This window comes from Sorex fumeus, unplaced genomic scaffold (genome assembly GCF_029834395.1).
Source record: "Sorex fumeus unplaced genomic scaffold, SorFum_2.1 ptg000041l, whole genome shotgun sequence".
Classification (NCBI taxonomy): domain Eukaryota; kingdom Metazoa; phylum Chordata; class Mammalia; order Eulipotyphla; family Soricidae; genus Sorex; species Sorex fumeus.
In genome coordinates this window covers 5,840,897-5,854,823 of record NW_026606098.1, presented here as the reverse complement: position 1 = coordinate 5,854,823, position 13,927 = coordinate 5,840,897, and the positions used below count along the sequence as shown (strand labels likewise).

The 13,927-nt window shown below is 58.0% G+C and overlaps 1 protein-coding gene across 1 annotated transcript; it reads left to right on the top strand.

Annotated features, from left to right (window-relative positions):
- Window positions 1-1,003: 1,003 nt before the first annotated feature.
- PTTG1IP (PTTG1 interacting protein) lies at window positions 1,004-9,406 on the top strand. Its single transcript, XM_056119648.1, has 7 exons — window positions 1,004-1,119; window positions 1,984-2,192; window positions 4,533-4,585; window positions 5,093-5,201; window positions 6,960-7,134; window positions 7,671-7,717; window positions 8,260-9,406. The coding sequence occupies exons 1-7, from the start codon at window positions 1,004-1,006 to the stop codon at window positions 8,304-8,306; spliced, it is 756 nt and encodes a 251-aa protein (XP_055975623.1). The 3' UTR covers window positions 8,307-9,406.
- The last annotated feature ends 4,521 nt before the right edge of the window (window positions 9,407-13,927 follow it).

Genomic DNA, 13,927 nt, shown 5'->3' with positions numbered 1-13,927 from the left:
TCCTACAGCCAGGAGCAGGAAGGGGCGTTGTGGGTTGTGGCCAGGAAGGGGCTCAGCTGGAAATGTGAGGGGGCAACCCCACTGGGCAGATTTCATCTGGACCCAAGAGCTTGCCCATGGCTTCTCAGGCTGCACCCACAGCTGTCCCTGAGCATCCACCCCTTTTCTAGGTCTACAGCAGCCACACTGAGAGGGTCTGTTGGGGGAAGTGAGGAAATCAAGATGGTCAGAGTAGGAAGGATGCAGGAGTATTAAAAGCTCAAGAGAAAGAAAACCGCCTGCAGGGGAGGGGCTAATTGGAGCCTGACCCCTCTCTCAGTGGGACAGCTGGGCCTCTCAGAAGGCTTCCCACTGCCCCAGAGAAGTCTTGTTCATTTAGGGGCCATTCGTATTGCCAAGATGAACATCTTTCATTCTCATTTAGGTTGGTGGGGACTGTTTATTTGTGATCTTTTAGGTTCTATATTTTTACATATGACCAGATTTTGTCCCATTATTTTTATTATTTTTAGTCACACCTGGCGATACACAGGGGTTACTCCTGACTCATGCACTCAAGAATTACTCCTGGAGGTGCTTGGGGGATCATATGGGATGCTGGGAATCGAACCCGGGTTGGCCGCGTAACTATCGCTCCAGCCCCTGTCTCATTATTTCTTAGTCTCCCATGAGCACAAGTGACTTAGGTAGATTAGGGGAGGCCCCTCTCCTCCCCCGCCATGGCAAGGAAACTTCTGGGAAGTAAATTCACTAGTCCTAAGGCTGACCCACCTGCGGACACAGAAAGCAAGACCCGCTAAGACCTTCCCCAGCAGCTGACCCTGGAGATGGGACCCCACCCCACAGAAAGGGCCTGAGGGAAATTACTGAGAACCCTCAATTCCTTCCTTTAATCTGATAAACTTTAGAGGCTCAACTAAAAGGCCAGAGAAGGCCAGACCGACCCTCGGAGAGAAGATCCAACAGGAACAAAGGTCAAGAAAAGGAGTTTTCAAAGAGGGTCATGGACCACTCCCAGCTCTACCCCCTTGGCAACCACCTAGCAATGGACTCTTTCCTAGCTAGAAGCCCCCGGTGGGGCGGCTTGGAGAAATCCTGTAAAAGCCACTTCGAACAAAGGTAGTGTGTGCACATGCCCGAGCCCATGGGCTGCTTGTGCCCCTGACTGAGCCCATATGTGGCCCGCGTCTCCCCCTTGGGATGCGCACTTTCGTGCTTCCATCTCTAATGCTGGGCTGTGGGGGCTCTCTCCATCCCGGAGAAGCCCTGGCTCGCTCTTGGGTGTCTCGCTCTCACTTTCGCCCCCTCCTTCCCCTTCCTAAAAGTCTCCACATACAATTCTGTTTTACTTTCTCTGTGAGGGAAGACAAGCGCTGTAGCCTGGGGAAAGCCTAGGACTGACTTTCCTTTGCTGCAGAGAGCGTTTCCTCACCCCACCCTGAGTCGCGCCTCCCCCGGAAAACTGAGGTGAAGTGATACAGGGCCTTCAGGTGCGGCTTCCCGGGGGGCTGGTGGGGCCCCGCCCGTGCCCAGCGGGGGTTTAGCAGTCTCAGGCTTCCCAGGCGGCCGCGGGTGGCAGAGGCGGCCCTGGAGTGACCACCTCTGCTCTCGCCTCGCGTCAGCCACCCGTGGCGCCACCCGCCTCCCAAGGTCTGGGGCAGAATTCAGAATTCAATTCAGCGAGCCCGGGAAGCCGTAACGGAGCTTCACACGCGCAGCTGCTCGCAGACGCTGGCAGAGGGAAACTGAAGCGAGCGCCTTTCGCAAAAGGAGCGTCGGGCGGAGAGGCGCCGCCCCCGCCGCGCAGGCGCACTGAAGCTCCGCGGGCCGCCCCGCTGGCCGCCGCCTCACCGTCGCGCAGGCGCACTGAATAATCACAGCGGCGCGCAGCGGCGAGCCAGCGCGTCCCTATTACGCAGGCGCAGTCCCGCGGCGCCGGGAGGCGGGACGCTGAGCAGTCGGGGAGGGTCCGCGACTGCGCAGTCGCCCCGAGCACCGCCCCGCTCACTTCCGGGGCGGGCTCTTCCGGGCGGCTGAGGCTGCCTGTGAGGCGGGGCGACGACGCAACAGCGACCCTCCGGACCCGGGCGCCATCGCCATCGCCATGGCGCCGCCGCCGCGCTGGGGGCTCCTCCCGCTGCTGCCCCTGCTGATCCTCCAGGCGGCCGCGGCGCAGAAGCCGCCGGGAACGGGTGAGCGCGGCAGAGGGCGGGGCGGGAGCGCCGGGGCTGGGCGGGGGTCGGGGCCGAGGTCGGGCCGGGGTCGCCGGGGCTGGGGTCGGACGGAGGTCGCCGGGGTCGCGATGAGGGGCACCGGGGTCGGGGTGGGCGTCGCCGGGGTCGGGATGAAGGACTTCGGGGTCGGGGCGGGGTCGCCGGGGTCGGGGCGGGGGACTCCGGTGTCGGGGTAGGGGTCGTCGGTGTCGGCGCGGGGGTCGCCGGAGTCGGGGTGGGGGTTCCCGGGGTCGCGGTTGGGCACTCCGGGATCGGGATGGGGGACTCCCGGGGTCGGGGTGGGGGCGTGGCTTGTGTCCCTCGTCTGGGGAGGGGGACGGTCCCAGGCCTCAGACAGCGGAGCATGGCAGCAGCCAGTCCCGGTGGGCTGCAGGCAGTGCTCGCCGAGTGGTCCACTGGGATCTGGTTCCGGGTGGGCCCCGGAGAGGGGCCAGGTCACCGGGCCCAGGGAGGCCAGCGCTCCTTTCCTGCTCCCCACGCTGCTGGGCTGGAGGTGGCCCCGTCTCAGTCTCTGCTCTCTGGTTCTCACTCTCGTCTTCCTGTCCTCATCCTGCCTTTCATCCTATTATTCTCCCTCGGCCCTCTCCTCCTCTGTCCACTGCTGAGTCCCACCAGGACCCACTGACACCGTCCCACATGTGCTCCCTGGCACAATACAGGAGACCTGCCTTTTTGTTTCAGGGGTCCTGCCCCCCCCTCCACCATATGATGAGGCCTCTGATCCTCTGAGCACCTCCTGCATTCCTGGGGTGCTGACCCCCTGGGTTCATGCCCCGACCCCACCCCAGCTGGTGTGAACATCTGGGGATGAAGACCAGGAAGAACCACCCCTGTCTGTCCCCAAGTGCAGGGGTGGAAGGGCAGTGACATGGGCTCATGGGCGTGGGGCATTTACCCCATCTGCCCAGGGCCAGCTCCTTCCTCCTGTTCTCACAGTGAGTCAGGACCCACCCGAAACCCGAAGGCAGAACTGAACTCTGCTCCACAAAGGGCCTTTGTCTTCTCATTTCTTGGATAGAGATGAAGGTTATTGGTCCCAGGACTGGAAAATTGGGGAGTCCCAGCCCAGGGTTCTGGGCACGTGGTACTTGGTGCATGACAGTCAGGAGAGTGGACCCAGGGCCATGCCCAGGGTGTGTTGGAACCAGGGAGGGACTGAGACTGCTCTCAGCTTGGCTCGTTCTTGGCACAGCTGTTTAGCTTGGCAGTTCTAGGCCTACTGTCGGCAGAGGCCCCGGGCTGGGGCAACCCATGAGGCAGTTCCTATATCTCGTGCTCCTGCCCCTGAGGGGGCCTGTCTGAGGTTGACAAGGGCAGCCTGGCTTGGCGCCGGCCTGAGCGTTAACATTCTTTCCTCACGCCACTGCCCAGCTGCCCTCCAGGGTGAGCTGTCATGGGACCTTTGTCCCCCAGACCCTGCCAGATGAATCTACGCATGTGAGCAGAACCAACCAAGTCTGGCTTGCTCAGACCCCATGCTCTGCTTTCACCCTCCAAGGCTCTCACCCCCTGCCCTGTGGCTGCAGGCCTTTGATGACTCTTGGGTGTCTCGATTGCTTTCTTTGCAAGGGTGGTGAGGTTGGGACGGAATCCCTGTTCAGACTGCTCTGGCCTTACTCTGCATACCCGGAAGCTGCCAATTCTGTGGGGAACCAACTCCTTTCCCTGGGGTGCAGTGCCTCAGCCCTGCTGGGCTCCTAGCCCACCTCTCTCCTCTCCAGAGGCGTCAGGCTGTCTTGTGCCTGTAGGTGCTCCCTGCCTGAGCCTGTCCCTTTCCAAGCTTGCTCTACTGTCCTGTTCCCAGGGCGTCTTCTTTAAAGTTGTTGGAGGCGCCGGAGTGATAGTACAGTGGGGAGGGCATTTCCTTCGCAGCCTACCCAGGTTTGATCCCCAGCACTACCAGGTGTGGCCCCAGAACCAAAATGAATCAAGTTGCTGGGACATTCCCATGCTCATGCGCTGGTCTTTTGGGGTGGAGTCAGGAGGGGCTGAGTCTAGATGGTTGCGCCCCCATACTCAGGTGCTCTGTGGTCTGTGGCTGGCACCCTAGGTGTGGGCCCTTGGTTGGACTTGAGCTTTCTGGTGGGTATGCAGGGGGCTTGTGGTCTGCCCGGATTCCTGCTCATGAGATTTTGGGGTTCCCCATAGCAGTCCTATTTGTGGCCATGTGGGGTGTTTCCGTGAAGTTCCAGGATTCACAGGGAAGTGGTGGCTTGTGGTACAGTATCTTCTGGGTGGTAACCACCTCTGTGCCAGGGCAGGCCTGGGGCTCGGTGACACCTTTTCCCTTCCCTGCAGCCTGCTCCCAGTTCACCAACACGACCTGCCGTGAGTGCCTAAGCAATGTCTCGGTGAGTGCCCACATTTATGCAAGTGCTGGCCTTGGTGTATACCTGCTTCTGTGTGCGTGCCCGCCTCTGTGTGAGTGCCTGCCTCGGTGAGTGCCCAGCTTGAGCTCTGTTCTCGGGTGTGAGGGTGGGGGCGTCTGGACCAGGATTCAACAGGAACCTCAACAGTGCAGGGTCCCATGGAATGGGCCTGCCAAGCAAGTGATGCGACTCTGGAATGAGCGTTGAATTCCTGGAGAGGAGCTGGCCTGGGTTGGGACCTCTGGGAAGGAAATCTGTGTTGTCTTGGCCTGGGGCTCAGGCAGCTCCTCGCGCCCTACAGCTGGGTGTGTGAGGTGATTGAAGGGTCCTGGACTCTGGGAGTAGGGGAGTGAGTATCCCTGTTTGGGACCCCTGCTGCTGCGTGTGAGACGAGCAGGGTCTGGCGTGCACATTCCTTCCCAGCTGCACTGTCTGGAAGGGGGTAGGACTGGAGGGCTGCAGCCTCCCTCACTCATCTCTTCTCTGCAGTGTCTGTGGTGCAACACCAACAAGACTTGCTCTGACTACCCCGTCTCCAGGATCCTGCCCCCCGCGTCCCTCTGTGAGCTGAGCTCTGCACGCTGGGGTGTCTGCTGGGGTAAGTTTCCGGGACAGCAGCTGGGCATAGAGGGGAGTCTGAGTCTTTCTCGTATGTCTTGGCACGTTGTGTTTTGGGGTGTAGGTATGTGATCTGAGGTGGGAGCCACAGTGCCCCTCCCAACCATGCTTGGCTGCCTGGGATCACACAGAGCTGCCTTCTGGGAACCCATAAGCTGCTGTTTGTTTTCTAGGGGGCATGGGGTGGCTGCTGCTAAAGCTATAGTCGGAGGGTCCTGGGACCCCTCCTGTGTCCTCACCAAGCAGGCTGGTCAGTCATTGTAAGGCCCAAGGAGCTGCTGTTGGGCCCTGCAGTGCCAGGAGTGCCGTGGTTGACTCCATGCCAGCCCTGGGGCCTTCCCTCTCGCAGAGCTCTCTGGGGTTTTTTTGTTTTTGTCTTTGTTTTTTCTTTTTTTTTTCTTTTTGGGTCACACCCAGCGATGCACAGGGGTTACTCCTGGCTCTGCACTCAGGAATTACTCCTGGCAGTGCTCGGGGGACCATATGGGTTGCTGGGAATTGAACCTAGGTCGACTGTGTGCAAGGCAAACACACCTGCCTGCTGTACTATCGCTCCAGCCCCTTCAAGAGCTCTCTGAACCCCCTTGATCTGGTTCCTATGTTTGCCTCTGTAAAATGGTTTTCCTGGTTATTGTTGGTGTCCATCAGCCTTTACCTGAAATTGCTCAGTTAGTGTCAGGGCAGGAGTGTGTGTGTGTTTGTACACGTGTGTGCCACCTGCAGCTGATCATGAGTGTGTTGTGAGTTGCTGAGTTTCTTTCCCATGGGGAGGGTTCTGTTCTGGGGATTATCTGAGCTCCCTGCTGCTGTCAGTGGGTGGGGTTCAGGGTGGATTGCTGGGGCTCTGTTCCTCCTGGCTTGGCCTTCCTGGCTCTGCAGCGACTTTGGCATGTGACCTCCCAGTGCACTCCTGCTCTCAGGCATCCTGGCTTGGGTCCGCCTGGGGGTGACGGGGCCCCGGTTGGGGTTAGAAATGAACGACACTGGCTTTTTCCAGTGTGCTTGTTCGGAGAAGGCTCTCACGCACTGGATCCCACGGCGAGGCCATGGGGTTGCTCCTGTCCTGGACGTATGGGACCCCTGCAGCCAGACTTTGGGCTAATTAGTGTGGGAGATAGCACGGGGAGGGAGACCTGTGTGCCTCCTCTGGGGACGTATGTGTGACAGGTGTGGCAGGAAGAAGGGCAGCTGAGTCGTGCGTGCTGCTCGTTGGGAGGAAGGTGAGGTCTTGGCTCATGCTTCAAGCCCTACCCAGCCCAGCTGCTAGTAGGAGCCCCAGGAGGTCAGGGCTCAGTCACTGTGTGAGGGGTCAGCTGGTACTGAGGGTTGAGCACCGGAACCCCGCTGGCCAGGCCTGGTCCCTCTTGAAGTGTCTCCCAGGACGCTCGAAAGGCAAGGCTGAACGCACATGTGTCTGCATAAGCTTAGCCAGCCCTTAAGGGGCACTGGCTTGAGCTAAAGAGGCGGGTCAGATGTTCCGGGGGCCTTGAGAATGCTGGTGAGGCTTGGTCGTGGTGGAGAATTAACTGTGCCATGTTAGTGAGGGCATTAGAGCCCATGTGCCCCATGTTTTCGCAGGTGCCTGTTGGCAGTAACTGCTGGGACAGGAACAACCCCCCCCCCCCCCCCCCGAGGTTTTGGGAGAGGCTGATGTAGTGGAGGGCACTGTTGGGAGTGTCAGCTCTGCCCAGGCTAGGATAGGTGCCCCTGCAGCTCCTGGGGTACACTTTGTTGCCAGTGAACTTCGAGGCCTTGATCATCGCCATGTCGGTGGTGGGAGGGAGCATCATCCTGGGAATCTGTTACTGCTGCTGCTGCTGGCGCCGGCGGAGGCGGCGGAGTCGTGAGCCTGACAAGCAGGAAGAAAAGGCCATCCGGGAGCGGGAAGAGCGGCGCGTGCGGCAGGAGGAGAGGTGAGGCGGCCCTGGGCGGCTTGGGAGGGTCGGGGTGGTATATAGGCTCTGCCCTGGCCTCTGTCGTCTAGGGCACACCCCCCACACACACACTCCACCCCCTGCTCCAGCTTGTCCAGCTTACTGTCCCACCACACTGGGCCACACCTGGCCCATGTTCCATGTAGTGTGGTAGCAGCCAGTGACATAGGCCACCTCTCCAGGTATCCGTACATGATACTCCGGTGATAGGACCAGCTGGGTGAGGCTGGGGTACGGGTTTCCATGCTGTCCTCTAGAACAGATACATTCATATGTCCCTGCCGTCACAAATCCCAGTGCGAGTGTAACTAGTCAGCACCTTTCCTTGATGTGCGAAGAGGCTTTTTGGATCGCTGAGTCTAAGCATGAGGACTGCTGCTCTTTAGACCTGGTGGCGTGGCCCTGGCACAGCCTTGGGTCCTTCCTGTGACACACCCAGGACATATTTGGTTTCGGTTGACAAAAGTGCACTGTCTTAGCTATGTCTGGTGTGACTGTGGGGCTTTGCTTTGTAGGCGAGCAGAGATGAAGTCCCGGCACGATGAAATCAGGAAGAAATACGGTAAGAGCCCCTCAAACGTGGTGAGAGCCCCCCATACACGGTGTAAACCCCCATACACAGTAAGAGCCCCCATATGCGGTAAGAGCCCCCCTATATGGTGAGAGCCTTCTCATCTATGGTGAGAGCTCCCATACATGGTGAGAGCCCCCCCATACGCGGTGAGAGCCCTCATATGCGATGAGAGCTCCCATACATGATGAGTGCCCCCTATATTTGGTGAGAGCTCCCCTATACATGGTGAGAGCTCCCATTTGTGGTGAGAGCCCCCGTACATGGTGAAAACCCCCATTTGTGGTGAGAGTCCCCATGCATGGTGAGCGCTGTCATACGCGGTGAGCGCTCCCATACGTGGTGAGAACCTGCCCCTGCTCACTCTCATTTTTGCTGTCCTGCCCTGTGCAAACTTCATGACTGAGCATAGGGGGAGCAAGTTGACAGCCTGGTATGATGGGCTCATAGTGACAGGTGTTACTGTGTTGTGGTCAGCTCCCGGGATGGGTGTGCGTTCCGGTGTGTTGGTAATCACAGCTGTCTGTTTGCAGGTCTGTTTAAGGAGGAGAACCCCTATGCGAGATTCGAGAACCACTGAGTGTCCTACCCTGGACACCAGTACAACCCCGTCCTCCAGCCTGCTGGCCACAGAGCCTTTTTTCTGTCACTCTTTCTGGATCAGCTGTTCAAGACCTCAAGCCTGTCATGCTCCTGCTGTTGGGGTCTGGGGGTGCACAGCCTGCAGCTCTGGCTGCCAGCTCGCCGCACTGCCCCCAGTTGGAGAGAGCCCTGGGCACAGCTCAAATCACCAGCGCCTTATCTTTTTAGGGACACTTGGTTGCAGCAGACCCTTGGATGAGGTTTAGAATTTTGCACCTTTGCCAGGAGAGAGGGACTCTGTCCTGTATAGCTGAGGTTCTGGAGGCTGCGTCAGCCCCCTAAGGGCCGTCGCTGTGTGGGCGTGCGTGGGGCCTGCTGTGCCTTCTTCTGCCTTTTCTAGCCCCCCACACAGGGGTCAGCTGTGGCCACTGATCCCAGGAGGAAAGAGGGCTGGCCAGGTGTCCTGCCAGGTCTGCACATGGCTGCATGCCTTCACCTTAGGGCCTGGGCAGTCTGCGTCCCTCGGTGCAGCTGTGGGTTCCACTGTGAATGGACAGGTTGTGGGAGCCAGAGCTCAGGGACAGTGCGTCACAGGTGTCCCCCAACCCCTGTTGTGCTGGGACTCAGCTCGGATCCCAGCTATGTGCCAGCACAGCAGACTGGGAAGTGAGCCCTTCTAGCCTTGCACGCAGCTCCAAGGTGCCGTGTGGGCCTGTTGGGGCAGTCTGTCCTGCCTCTCATGGGCACTGAGTTTGGCACAAGTCTTGGGTCTACTCATGGACTCCTAGGGCATTTGATAGCAATTCCAAGGTCTGAACATTCCTGAGGATTTCTGCTGTGTACCCAGAAGACCACGCACACATGCACGCACGCACGCACTCCCTGATCACCCTTGTATTAATCAGCAGTGTGTATGTACTCACACTTCACTGCCCAGCTGAATGCCTTAATAACTTAAGAATGTTTAACCTGCTCACACAGGCCACACGGCTGTCCCGGCGCGGCTTTTGGCTGCACTGGTCAGCAGCTGGCCTAGAGCCTGGACATTACCCCTGAAGTGCCTTCACCTCACTAAACGTTCCCACGGGCCCTGTGCTGCCTCTGCCTGGCTGTTTCTTACTGATTCCTGCAGCTTCCCTGGGACAGTGGCTGCTGGCTTTTGTGGGTGAGCCCAACTCGGTGCCCTCATACCACCATGGTTCTCAGAATGCCCCTTCCTGAGTGCCTGTCCTGAAGATAAAGACAGGCTCCCCACCATCCTGGGCTTTTCTGAGACATAGGGGCACCCAGTGTGGAATATGTTCATCCTCACTCCCTGAGTGGGCACGACTGACCTTCTGCCCAGGAAGCAAATGGACACTCGGGCAGTGTGCCTCGGGGGCTCTTGAAACATGGGGGTCATTGAGGGGGAGAGTGGTGGGCAGCTGGGAGCTGCACAGACTGGTTGAGACTGGAAGGCCAGTGCACTGCTGAGGGATTGTGCTGTGCTGGGCTCCCCAGGTGTGACCTTAGGGCCAGAAGGTCAAAGGTCAGGGTTGAGCAGTGCTGCACAGGTGGGGTATTTGCCTTGCATGTGAAACACATGGTTTTGAGTCCCAGCACCACATAGGGACCCTAAGCCCACCAGGCCTGATCCTGAGAGCAGAGCCAGGAGTAAGCCTTGAGCAGTTGGGTGCGGCCCACCCCCTAAGTTGATAGGTCCTGATTGGGTGGGGTGGGATGGGGGTGAGGACAGGTGCCCTGCCAGGGCCTGAGTCATGAGAAGACCCCAGAGGACATTGGGCATTGTGCCCCACAGCCACTGAGGCCACCTGAGCTGTACATTACACCTGGACCTGTGTCTGCACACTCCACTACCTGCTGATGGTATGGCCCCTCGTGTCCTCAAGCTACCTGTGCCTCCTGGTGGACCTCTGTCCTGGTGCCCCTCTTGACTGTCCCTCCCAGTGTGTCTCAGGTCACGCTGTCTGTCTACAGGTGATACCTGTGTGGTGTCTTAACCTTCCTTCTGGCTCCCTCCTATCACACTTCACCCTGTCCTCTGTTTTGGTGCCTCAGCTTTACTCCTTTTGTACATGGGTGTGTGTGTGACCCCTTTGGACTTCAGGTCATTCTGTCCATCCTGCTGTACCGTAGGCCATCCATAGAATAGGTCTGGTGGATCTGCATGATGATCTTCATTTGTACCCCTGAACTGCATTTCCCATAGTTTTGGCACCTGCCATGAAACCAGCTGCAGAGAGGTGATCCACGTGAAGATCCAACTGGCCATGCACAGGACAGCTTGCTTGTCTAGGTTAGAATGGCTGGACAGAGGTCTGGACTGGACCTCTAGCAGCTCCCTGTGTGCAGAACAGCTGGCAGACAACCATGGAGCGCAAAGGTGGGCCTGAGCAACCAACTTAGTAGGAGAACAGGAACCCGGTACAGGAGCATCAGAGGACCAGCTGGTGAGGATTCAGGGGCAGCAGCTATCAGCTTTGTGTCCAGCTGGCACCAGGAAAATGACCCAGCCTCACCTGGGCCCAGGAGCAGCCTTGATACCCAGGTCAGGGTCATGGAGGCTGCTGAGGACTGCATGGTGCTCATGCACCTTCCCATCCCCAACAACCCCCTTAGATGTGAGGACCCCCATGCTGTTCGCCTCAAGCACACTTCTGGACCCCTGTCATGGGTGGGGCTTTCCTGATGTTGCACCGGCCAGCACTCTGGAACAGTGGCACTCCCTGCTTCTGGCCCCTATAATGGCACTGGCCTTGCCCTGGGCCCTTCCCAGCAGGCCAGAGTGACTGTTCCCTGTGGTGTGGATGTGGGGGTCTTAGACTAGGTTGCGAAGGGTCTCCCACAACTGTCTCAAGGACTAAGGGGTACCTCTGCTGTCGCCACCGGTGGGAATGGGGAACGCAGAACCCAGAAAGCTTCCTCCCCTACTCTGTGGCCAGACTTCTTCAGGCCTTGCTGATCCCCAGCCTCAAGGCTCCTCATAGCTCTGGCTCACCCTCCAGCAGGGAGTCCCACCACCATCTTTCTTTGCTCAGAATCTCCCAGTACCTGCCTGCTACCCACCCACAAATACCTGGCAGAGTTCTGGGGAGTCTCCACCCATTTCTGACTCACGCAAAGGGCATCTGTCCCCTTGGCCAGGATATCCCACTGTTAATTACCTGCACCCAGCTCAGGAAATAGTGGAGTGGGTGGGTGATGGAAATGTGGATGGATACATGGGTGGGAGGATGGACTCTGATAGTGGAAGAAGTGCCGGCAGCCCTGTAATCTTTCCCAGCTGCCTGGTGGTGTGAGGGTGGTGACAGGTGGGCTTCTCCCCATGTTCACTTCTAGTTGGGGTGACTGCCATCCAGATCCTGTCTGTGGAGCCCCTTGGTGCCCAGGAACGCTGACGTGTCTCCCCGCTTGGTTCCATCACTCTGCTGTGCACCTCCATCCTGTGTGTGATGCTCAGGCTCTTGCATTTGATGGGGAGCAGCTGGTGCTTTGGGGGTTCACTGTAGGAGGGGCAGGGAGGCTTGTGGTGCCAGGGCCTGAGCCACCCAGCATTGTTGCCCCTTGCTCAAACCTGGCAGGTCTGTGGTTTGCGCCCAGACAGCTGTTCCAGTGGCTTCTCTGCCCAGGCGACCCTGCCCCCTGCTTTGTCTCTGGAATCAATGGGCTGAGGCCCCTCCTGTGAACAGACCCAAGGGCTGGGTGAGGGCCAGCTGTGGGCTTGGCTTTGTGTCCCCAATGCACTTTCTCCCCACCCCAGTTGCTCCGGTGGTTCAGGAGCTACTGACGTTTCAGATGCTCTTAGCTTGGACAGGACACTTCCTCCTTTCCCGGCCCAGCAACTCCAGGCCTGGCTCCTTACAGGGTGGCTCCCCGGAAAATGGACCTCACTGGCTGAATCCCCTCCCCAGGCAGGCTTTTCAGCTGTGTCCCGCAAGCTCCAAGTGCTCTTTTTTTTTTTTCATGTTTATAGTGGGAGGGAGGGTGGTCTGGGCCACACCTGGCAGCGCTCACTCTTGGTAGGGCTATGCAGACCATATGTGGTGCTGAATCTGAACCTGGGTTGGGCGTGAGCAAGTCCAATGCCTTTCCCCTGTACCGTCTCTTACCTCCCAAATGTTCTTTGAGAAAAGTAATTGGAGTGCCTTCCAGGTGAGAGGTACACACTTGCCCAAAGCTGGGTCCACCCCACCAATACTCATCATGGCTGAGTGCCATGGCCAGAGAAGGTGCACTAGGGCTTCCACCCGAGCCCTTCACCTCTGGGAGCTGCATGTCCTGGGTCTGTGGGGGCAGAGGGAGGAGAGCCCAGCTTTCCCAGCTTCCTCCCCTGTGCCCATGTTCTGGGCTGGGTGCTGCTGGCTACATCTTGCCTGTTGGACACTGTCCTTGTGCTGAGCACTTCCACCCCAGCATCATTAGGAGTGTCTGTTAAGGTGATGGGGAGTTTGAGTCTGTCTCACAGTGAACAGTTTAATCCCCTCTCCCTCATAAGATGTATTTGCTCTCTAGCATAGTAGTTTCTAGTGTTTTTGTTTTACTTTGTGCTATGCGGGTATCTTGGACAGAAACACTGCCATCTCTGCTTACTCAATAGGGACCACCACAGCTGTGGGTGTGGGGCTTGGTGCTGAGCTTGGTTTTGGACGTGCCAGACCTGGGTGTCACCTCAGTCCTGTCCTCCTGTCCCTTCTCTTTCTGCTTCTATCCCAGGATTTTCTTCTCACCCATCTTCCAGTTTATGGATCATCTCTTCCGCTGTGTCTATCCATGGAACACATCATTTCATGACTTTTTAAGTTTACACTTGATTTCCCTTTGAGATTCCACTTTTTTTCATCTCATATCTCAGTAAATACACCACTCCCCTCCCCCCTTTTTTTTCTTGTGACTGTGCTTATTACTCCTGGCTCTGGTACTATATGGGATGGGAATCATATGGGATGCCAGGGTTCCAACTTAGGTCAGTCAAATGCAAGACAAACACTATAACCTGTACTGGCCCCTGTCCCCACTTAGTTTTATGGTTATTTCCCCCTTCTGATGTGATGATTGGGACTCCATGGCCACACCTGCCACTGAGCTTCTTGGCCCCAGCATCCCTCTTTGGAGTCCGTGTCTCCGCCACTGAGCCACATCCCTGGCCCAAACATTTTTTGGGGGGTGGGGTGGGGCACTGACCTTATCCTTGGCTTTGGACTTAGGGGACTATGTGGTGCCAGGAATGGAACCTGGGTAGACCATGCCCTCCCATGTGCTCTCTGGTCCTCTGCTTTTAGGTTTAATGACAGTGTTCTTGGAAATTGACTTTATGGCAGCTGTTGGCTAGTGCCAAGGGCTGGGCCACGTGCTGAGCAGTGGTGGGGGCTGGGTGTTGATCCCCTTAGCACAGGGTCTCCTGACAGCTCTGGTAGGATCCCTGAGCACTGCTACGTGTGGCCCCCAACAGCAGTTTGCTTCCAAGAGGTCTCATGGTGGAAGGAAGGGCTGAACCACTCACAGCCCAGCAAGCTCCTCTTCCGGTGCTCCGTATTTCCCACCATGCCTAGTGTTGTCTCCTTCCCCCTAGACATACCGTGCTGAGGCCCGTGATCATCCTGGCTCAGGCGGGGCCAGGCA